This window comes from Gracilinanus agilis, chromosome 2 (genome assembly GCF_016433145.1).
Source record: "Gracilinanus agilis isolate LMUSP501 chromosome 2, AgileGrace, whole genome shotgun sequence".
Lineage (NCBI taxonomy): Eukaryota > Metazoa > Chordata > Mammalia > Didelphimorphia > Didelphidae > Gracilinanus > Gracilinanus agilis.
In genome coordinates, this window is record NC_058131.1 from 261,480,923 (window position 1) to 261,491,070 (window position 10,148).

Sequence of the window (10,148 nt, forward strand, 5' to 3'; positions counted from 1 at the left end):
GAAAGCCATTTGTTAATGGCAAAGAAATACACAAATGTAAGACAATTACTGAAGATGTGTTTCACCAACATTCGGGAATCTAACTACAATGAATTCTTATATAACTAATACAAAACCAAGAATAATAAAACACTTTTTAAAAAAAGGTTAAAATTCCTAATGAATATAAAGGTAGTAAATACTCAAGCATGAAGTATAAAATTTCTATAGAAGAACTATTTCCCATTTCAATTATACAAAAATACATGATAATTAGCTAATTAGGCTAGACTGTTATCTATGACATTAAAATAATAATTTATATTTCCATAGCACTTTATACTTTTCAAAGCTTTTTCATAATAGTTCATTTACAACGTTTCTCTGAGGTAGGAAGAACAAATATTATTCCCATCTGATGAGGAAACAGGCTGAATAGGTTAAATGATTTGTTCAAGGTTGTTATGTATATGGCAAAAGTAGTGCCAGAACAACATTTCTTGACTTCTAGTCCAATTTTTGTTTTAAGATATTCTACCACTACTAAAAAATATTTTCTTTAACTTCCTTAATAATTAAATTACCTTTTCAATACTTTCAACTTGATTTTTCTGTTTGGATTTTTACTTAAAATGTTAGTATGGGGAGCACTGAAACCAAGATTCAAAAGATCTAGTCATGATTCTGCCATTTACTAGCTAGGTGATCTTAAGCAAATGACTTTCTCTTTTTGAAGACTCAGTTCTTCATCTATAAAAACAAAGTGGCTGAAAAAGATGATCTGTAAGATTTCTTCCAGCTCTAAAATTTTATAAAGCAGATTTTTCTTTTAAACAAGAACAAAATATCAAAAGAAAAGGAGAATAATTTATCAGTACATTCCCAGTCACTATAGTTGAATAACTACATAAAATGAGTCTAAATGAGAAAGAGAAATCATTGGTACATGCAAAACAACAACAAAAGGAAGGGCTCATTTAGGTTAGAATTCTGATACGACCAGTTTGGATTTCAAAAGAGAAAACCACCTACTTTTCTCATCATCTATGTTTTTCTAAATTAAAAGAATAAAAGATCTAAGTTCCCATTAGAAATCAAAGCTCAGAATGGAAAAGCAAAACCACAATTTTAAAAACAGAGAATAAGATAGGGAAGGGAGAGGAGCAGAATATTATTTTTCCTCATTAGTCTTACCATGAAATATTTACCATATTTAAAGTGTACAATGCTTTCAACAAATTTAATCTTTTCATTCCACACAACAATTATAAGTATAACAAGGAAAATCTGCAAACATAGGGAAGGTTATGGATTTAATGAAATTGGATATTAATCAAAACACAAAAGATACTAAAGTCTAGTCCAGTTAAGATCAGTAGTCTTTGAGGAATTCTTCACTTGATAACAACTTTTACATCTCTTTGTCTTTGAGAGTCAGAATCAGGGAAATATAGCAATCAAAATTTTAAATTCAAAAAAATACAATATTAGACAATGTTCCTAACTTCAAAATTCAATTTGACTGTAACTTATCTACCTTATAGTGGTGTTAAAGAGTAATGACCATCAAGTAAAAGGTTTTAAAATAACCATTATATGCACGCTTATTTGTTGATTATTGCAAAAGGAAATGAAGTTCCTTATATTACAAACAAAATTGTTTGAAATCTGACAGGTAACTAAAGAATCACAATATAAGGTCCTAATTGCATGTCTCCTTTCTTTTATTAATCTAACAACTTTACTTCAATAGAGGCTTGATTAAATAAATCCCTCTTAATACATTTGAAAGGTTGCCAGCTTCCAATATATTATCACAAGAATCAAGTTTCAGAAGAGCCCTAAAAACTACTTCCAGGGAAACCAGGCCTTAAGTTCTGAGAAAAAAAGTACCCCTACGATTCCTCATTATTATTGCAATGAAGAAAAGTAATTCTTTAAGAAAGTTGCAAAATCTCTCTCTCTCTTTCTCTCTCTCTCTCTCTGACTCTTGTCTCTCTCTTGCCCCTACATGCGCTCTATCTTGCTCCTTTTAAAACACCGCTTCAAAAAGTCCAACATTTTTTATATCAGTTAACTGTGTTTCAATAAGTTCATGGAACTCCTTATTTGTTTTATTCAACTTTTTATTTCATATGGGAAGAGGCTTATTGAAATTCTGAAATGGTTTTATAGACTATGCCAACAACCACCTTTCTTTTTTATATGATTTCAAGGAAACCCAAGTTTGTTTTTTTAAAAACAAAATTATTCCACTGAATAAAGAACAAGATGAATCTGGGCCTTTTCACTTCCAGACCACAGGTGTGAACTGAATCGATATTGTACTAATCAAGACCAGAGCTAGTAGATGGATATTCAATGGTTGATGTTTTGGGAGCCTTTACATGGGCAACTCTCCATACCCAACTGCTATCTGAGTTTCACAACGCTGTGGTCATGCAATCTTAAGCATCATTAAAGATGAGCACAGGTTTTACTACTTGCTTGTGGATAAGAAGTTTAACTAACTTCTTGGTACCTCAGTTTCTTTGTAAACAGGGGTAACATTTTCTCATTCAGCTTCCTTAAAGATTTGTTGTGAATCTAGCTAATAAACAATGTATACTTATTTTTATATACCACTTAGCAAATATGAAGTACTTTTTTAAAGTTTCTTCTTATAACTGAGATAAATCTCCTATAAACCACAGAAAGAGATCTTAGACATTTCAATAACTTACTGTTAGTAACCACTGACATTGTTATAAGGTGCTTTAAGGTTTCCAAAGCTCTTTACATACATAGTATCATCTGGTCCTCACAACAACCCTGTGAGGTAGGTACTATTTTCTCCATTTTATGAATGAGGAAACTGAGGCTCTGAGAGGTTAAGTGGCTTGTCCATCATCACAAATCTAGTGTCAAAGGCAAGATTCAGACCCAGTTCTCCTCCTGCCCCCCAAGTCCATCTCTCCATTATGCTCTGCTGCCTCTATAGTAATCTCCTCGGGATGAAACAAGTATGCAGAAGTCATGATTGCTGATTGTTGCCAAAAACATGATGGATCCCCCAGTTCCAGAAAATGCCCAACTAGGTATTCACGAATCCCACTCCCCATTCCCAATCAAGGAGATAATTAAGTTTTAATAATAACAACAGCAATAATAAGTCAGTAAAGAAGCCAAGAACATACTACAACAAAGAATGAGCTCCCTGCTCACCCTTTAAATATAGTTCCTCCCAAAGAGAAGGGCAAGTTGGACCAGGAATACTTGGGGAAGCTACTTGTGTTCTATGCTAAGTAGAGCTGTCCAGTGCTGTCCATGTGCCTTCTCCCCAAAAGTATCTTTTTTTCTCTTTTCAAATTTCACTGTTACCTAGCATCAAGAGGAAAAACTTGGTTAAAGCCTTAGGCCTAAAATTAGACCCACCAACTCATTATATCTGAAGACAGACTTATATATGCATGTCACACAGTCTCTTCCTAATTGATAGCTATAGTACTAACTTAGAAGCTTATGCCCCAATATTTTGGCTACCTCCTAAAGGGGCAAATGATGAGAGAATGGATCATACAATACTCCAGAAATTACATCATGCTCTTGGTTCATTTAGCACTGGACTATCCCTAAGAACCTGTTGCAGTTCTATTATGCATTTTTGTTTTAAGGCAATAAAAATTTTATGAGACTGAATGCAAAGCATGAATAACAAATAATACTTTTCACATATACAATACCTTTCATGCAAGAATCTCATGGCACTTCACAAAATAGCTGTTAACCCCATTTTACAGTTATAGAAACTGAGGTACCAAGGAATGTTTCAACTTTTTTTCAAGATTACAGAGCAAGCCTATAGAGCAAATTGGGGAAATAATCTAGGATCCTTGCATTAACTCTCAAAATTCCAAGGGTTCCCTTAAAACTTATATGAAGAAACCTTAATGTCTTTGGCTGCCTGTGCTTTACAAAAATCAAACAGTATGCACAGAACATAGTCAAATTCCAAAGACCTTTTTTGTGAATGGAGGGAGAGGAAGGCGGGAGAGGGGAGACCACCCACCAAGGATAGAAGCCTCTATTTAAAGGACCTGAACTTTTGAACACACTAATCTAGGAAACATTCATTTTTAAATATCAAGTGTCAGAAAAGTTGATGGGTAAAAACCACTAAACAAATTAATGACTTAGAAATTAGGGAAATTTCAGCCTTAGCCTGAGAATTTATATCTGGCAAGTCCTTTAAAGCAACAGAGCAACCAATTCAATGAAAGTTGTGTGTGTGTGTGTGTGTGTGTGTGTGTGTGTGTGTGTGTGTATGGAATGACACAAAAGAAAATATTTTACTACACCAAGTAGATAAGATTGGAGAATTTTTTAAAAAATCTTTTTAAGTGGTCATTTTAGAAACAATGTCTACACAAGCTGATTATATCCTATCATCTTCAACTTTGCAAAAATTAAAGTCATGATATCTTTTTTCTATTATAAATTGTCATAATATTTGTAAGATCACAGCATACTTTTCAGTGTACTTGGGAAAATTGTATTTCCTGCTACTATATTTTAAGTGTTTTTTTTTCCCATGTTATACCCATATCACCATGTAAAAAGGCAGCTTTCAAAAAAATGCATTTACAGTAATACAAATATTCAAATATAATATTTAACTCTTTAAGAACTTCATTAACAAAATATGGATTCTATACAAAAGTTTGTTGCATAATGTTGTTAAACATTTATATTATCTTTCAGTGGTTTAAGTCTCCCATTTATCTCTATCTACATAAATGACTGAAAGATAAATGTAGTTTTTAACGTGAAACTCAAATTTTGCATAGGTAGATGTTTACTGTATACTTGCATACAGTTTTACAAACCTCTCCTTCTCCCCTAAAATCTGAAAGTATAACAATTGTATCAATAAAATATAAAAAGTGTCAACTTTCTATTTGCTAAAGATACCCAGATGATCAATTTCTTCAGACTATGGCTACCTATCACCTTAGTAATAAAGTTAAATAAAACATTACAAAATAAATATTAATTCACAATAAAAGATGTAAGATTCCATTTGAGAAAATGATGCCAATTCATAAGTATTCTTAAGGATATTTTCTGGAAATTTATTCATAGCATATAAATGATATTTTCACAAATGTGTAATTCTAATTTGTCAAACTAAAATGTACTAATTTAAATTAGGACAATTTTTGTGTTAAAAGAAAAAGCACAATAGTTTTTAACTAAATCCCATTTGCTTTTCTTCCTTGAACACAAAAAAACTGCTTAACTTCACAAAGTTCATACTGGCTTCTATAAGTCTATTACTTTACTGAAAAATGAATAATGGGTAGTAGCTATAAAATGATCTGAACATTTTGATAGATATGACAAGATATCTGAGATAACTAAGAGAAATATCAGGAAAATAAGGTTTGTGAGGCTATTCTCTTGTGCAAAATATTAGGAATACTATAAGATTATAAGAATAAAAAAATTAACACTTTTCCCCAGGATTGTAACAAATAGTGTTATCTACTTGTCAAATCTGCACCAGAAAGAGCTGGTATAAGATTGAAAATTAATCATAAATATCCCTCTTAAAACCACTAATAATAAAGTAACAAAAGGGCATGCCCTTCTCTAATCACATTTCCCTCCTGATAGCAATATAGTCATAGGAATAAAAGGGGAAGTTCTCACTAAAAGTGAGCCAATTAGTTCCATATTTCTAAGGTGTTGATTCAACTACTTAATAAAACTGATAAAAAATTAGCATACCGTGTATGTCAGAAGATAGGGCTATTTCCCACCCCCACCCCCCCCAAGTCCTGATTAGATAAAACCATCAAGTAGCCTATAATCAGTGTTATTTCTAAATTTTACTTTAAAAGAAATCTCACCTGAGGAATGTGACATATTAAGGGGTAAATTGTATACTAACTGATACAGTAACTAGGAGTTTCTTAACAAATGGAACTCAATTAAACTGCTTTCAGAGTATGGCCCCTCAACAAGATACTAAAGATATCTGACAGTCATATGCTGCACCTTCTTGGTCAAACAATGACAATATCCATTTTAATTAAAGCACTAAACTACAAACCACGAATATGGGAAAAGTACTTAAATAGGCAGCACTCATTTATGTGGGAATCTTTTGGGGAAATGGGTATACATAAAAGGCTATGGCAAATTTTACAAATTATGTTATGTGCCATAGATTAATATTAAACAAATACATACTTGCTATTAGACCAGGAGGTAGAAAAATTCAGGCTAATTACTCTGGAATACCCCTAAATGTCTATTGTAATAACAAGCACAAAATGTCAATACCCTTTCTTTGGAGTTTTTAATTAAGCCTAAACTAAATGCAAAGAAAGGAGGAAAAAAAGTTGTTTTGTGGATTTGGAACTACCCCTAGGATTTCACCTATAAAAAAAGATCCAAGTATGAAGTTTTATAAATCATTGGTTCTTAACCTCTAAATGATTAGAAAGAAAAAACCTTTCATTTCATTGATAAAGAAATTGTTTTGAAGTAACCACTCATTATTTTTAGAAAATACTATAGGACATGTGAAGCACTAAATTTTCATGACTGATTTTACTACTACTACACATACAATTACTACATGCTAAGAGATTGACTTTAAGGAGAAATATTTTTAAATTTTAAAAAGGTATAAAATAACTACTTATATTAGATTTAAAAATACTACCTCTGAGCACAATCAAAAATAAGAAATATTTCAGATAAGCTCTTTTTTATGCCTGAGAGTTCTGAAAAAATATCAGAATGTTATATACTAGTCACAGTATTTCTCTGTCTGTCTTTAAAATTTATAAAATAATACTGCATAACTGACAATCAGAAAGAATACTGGTAAGACAACTACAAGTATTAAAGCATTTCTGAAATAAAATCATCCTTCTATTAATATCCTGCATAGTAGTTTCATAACATATTACTTTTACTGTCCTAAAACCCACTGAAATGAATAGCATACGCACACCATTGATTTCATTAGGTAGTAATAGTAAAACTTAATTAGGTGTTCTTTGTGTAGTAACAATACTACCCTGAAAAATATTATGAATACTGAGAATATTGGAAAAATACCTAAAATACAACTTGAAGATTAGAATGTTGGCCATGAATGATGTGATCCTTGTAGGCTCATTTTATGTTCACTTAAAAACTGTAAAACAGTACTGACATCTGAGAAGTTTTTAAGGCAGACCCTGAAAAGAATAAAAGCTTTCAAAACTTAATTAAGTAGTCTTGAAAACAGGGGGTGTGTCATTCTGTCACCTTTAGAAACCAGGTCCAGATAGTCCCCTATCTCAGGAACTCACAACAAATACAAAGGTATTTGGTGAGATAAAAACACATAATATCTGACTGCAGAAATTATTAATGAACAAAGCTATATATCTAGAACTCCAATTTAAAAAATAATCTAAGATTATTTTAATGTACATTTGCATAGTGAAGCAATCTGTTTCCTGTGACATACCTGCTGCTGTAGAGCTAGCAGTCTGCCTTCTATGGCTACAGGGGCATACAGGGACAGAGGTTAAGCAGCATGTTTGATTAATTCATACAACCACAAAATTACTTTAAAATTCAAGGCATAATGAAGAAGATTAACTAGAAATATGTATCAGCATAACACCATCATGTTATGAGTAGAAAAATCTGCACACAGTCTTAAAATGCAAATACAAAGGTTTAAGCAATAGAAAAATCTGCAAAGCAGATCTACCCTAGCACATCCCAGGCACTTGAACCAGCATAACATTTATGGTATGGTAAAAAAGGTAAATGACCATATACCATTTTAAATTTGAGTAAGAACTTCCTATGACTTACAACTAAAGTCAGGTATGTGGTTCATTTGTTTTCCATCACAATAAATACTGCAAGGCTTTTCTTACCTGGGGGTAGTTGAAAATTTTGAATATTTGTAGGATTCTGAGGTGGTTGAGGCAGACGGGGTGCTAAAACTGTAGGAGTCAACGTTGCTCGGATACCACCTGTAGTAGCTGTTGGAGTCCTTGGCAGACTTTGTGCCACTGTATTGGCAGTGCCTTTAGCCATCCCTGTAGGGGTCCCAGGAGCTGGAGGAGGAGGTGGTATCCCACTAGGATTGGGGATACCACCTTGCATAGTTTGCCCAATGATCATGTTACCCCCTGTGGTGGACTGGCCACTGGTTGTCAATGTTTGCTGCTGAGGCACTGCCTGCACTATAGTTTTAGGGGACTCTGATTTGATGACCTGTGTGGTGGCTGTGGCTGGCATACTAGAGCCAGGTTGGCTGTTCACAAGGGATGCCTGAAGGGAAACTCCAGAACCTACAGTAGCTACAGAAGCAGCAGCAGTAGCAGGCAAACTCCCCACACTGATAGTTGAATTGATCACAGTATTGCTCCCATTCTGGGTAGCTGCAGCAACAGAAGCTGCAGCAGGTCCTGCTGTGTGAATTGGTGGCCTCACTAGTGCCACAGTAGGTCCTGCACTTCCAATGCTGGAGGAGGAGATAACGGTGGGTGAGGAAGAGGAGGATACAGCAGTGCTGAGGAAAGAAGAAGTCTGGATGACAGTGTTTGAAGAAGCTGAAGGCAAAACAGCATTGACAGCATTTCCCTTCCCCAGCGGCAACACCACAGATCCTGGTCCGTTGTTGACTAGGGTGACAGCAGGTGCAGCAGCAGCAGCAGCAGCAGCAGCAGCCGGAGTCCCAGCAAAAGCAACAGCACTTCCTGAATGGTGAGAGTTCATCACGACGTTACTCCCATTCAAAGTTTGCACCGTGGCGGTGGTACCGATTTTGCCGTTTCTGGAGGACAAGGCGGTTGCCATGGTGCTGCTGATGACCACCGATTTGCCCTGACTGATGGCAGCAGCCCCTGGAGCAGCAGCAGCAGCAGCTTCGGATCCTGCTGTGGTGCTGCTAGTGCTGGTGCTGCTGCTGCTGGTGGAGGTGGATGAGGAGGTTCCATCCAGCAGAGCTGAACCCTGGGACCTGGTCGTGTTGTGATTAATAACACCCCCTTGCACTCCTCCGGCCCCTGCAACAACAACAACAACAAGAAGGAGGAGAGAATAAAAAATAAAAAAAATAAAAATAAAAAAGGGGGGAGGGGAAGGGGGAGGAGGTCTGGGGCATTACTTCAGCCAAGACGTGCCAAGATATTAACGGGAGACAGAAATTGGGGAGTGGGAAAATCGAGGAAGCAAAAGATCAGTTCTGGAAGGGTCCCCCTTCAGAACTGAGCGCTCTCCCTGTCCCCCGTTAAGGGGTGTCAGTTCTTGACACCCCCCACACCTGAGGTGTCAGACCCTTGTACTCGGGATGTCAGCTCCTCCAGACTCCATCCCAGTCCGCCCCCTGGGATGGCTCGACCACCCTGGGAAAAGGGAACCCCCCTTTCCTTCCCTTTACTCCATCAGAGTCCCTTCGCTGTAGCCAGGGAGGGGTCTTGGACCCCCACCCCTTTCCCCTCTGCCTCCCTCTACCCTGTGCACCCGCCCACGGAGGGTCCGGGGCTCCCCAGGGCCCGGGCAGCCCCCTCACGCCGGGTGCCCCCAAGAGGGTGTCAGGCCCCCCTCTGGGGAGGGGGGTCGGCAGGGCTGAGGGGGATCGGCCCTGGCTCCCCTCTCTCGCTCCCTCTCAGCTCTCTCTCTCTCCCGGTCAGGACCCGCCGCCCCCGCCGCCCCCCGCCGCCGCCACTCTACCTGCTTTTGTGATCTCCTGGGCCAGTCCCATTTTGCTGCTCTCCGTCTGGACATTAGCACCGGCGGCGGCGGCGGCGGCGGCGGCGGCGGCGGCTCCTACTACTCCGGCTCCTCCAGGGCTGCCGCTCACAACATGGTTCCCCAGCCCCCCGGCGCCTCCGGCCCGGATCTCGGGCGTCTTGTGAGGGTGATGGTGGTGATGGGCCGTGCTGGCCGCCAGCTGGGACTCCAGAGAGCCCACCAGGTCGCTCACCACTTTCTCGTCCACCTCGCTGTTGAAGAAAACCTCATCCAGCAGATCCGAACCCGCCGCCATCTTTTTTTACTCCGCCGCTTTGGCTAATAGCGACTGGGTGAGGAGGAGGGCTGTGTGGGGAAGGGAGGGGGGGGAGGGGGAGGGGTGCCGGGGACGGGGAGGGGAGGAGGGCCGCCGG

General features: G+C 37.9%; 1 protein-coding gene across 1 annotated transcript in view; it reads right to left on the bottom strand.

The window, feature by feature from the left end:
* Nucleotides 1–10,030, bottom strand: part of TAF4 (TATA-box binding protein associated factor 4) — a 140,334-nt gene extending 130,304 nt beyond the window's left edge. Inside the window, exons 1-2 of the mRNA XM_044663873.1 lie at nt 9,715–10,030; nt 7,911–9,047 (exon numbers count right to left, since the gene is read on the bottom strand). Coding sequence (XP_044519808.1) covers nt 7,911–9,047; nt 9,715–10,030 — 1,453 coding nt within the window. The remainder of the gene's footprint in view (nt 1–7,910; nt 9,048–9,714) is intronic.
* Between the last annotated feature and the right edge of the window lie 118 nt (nt 10,031–10,148).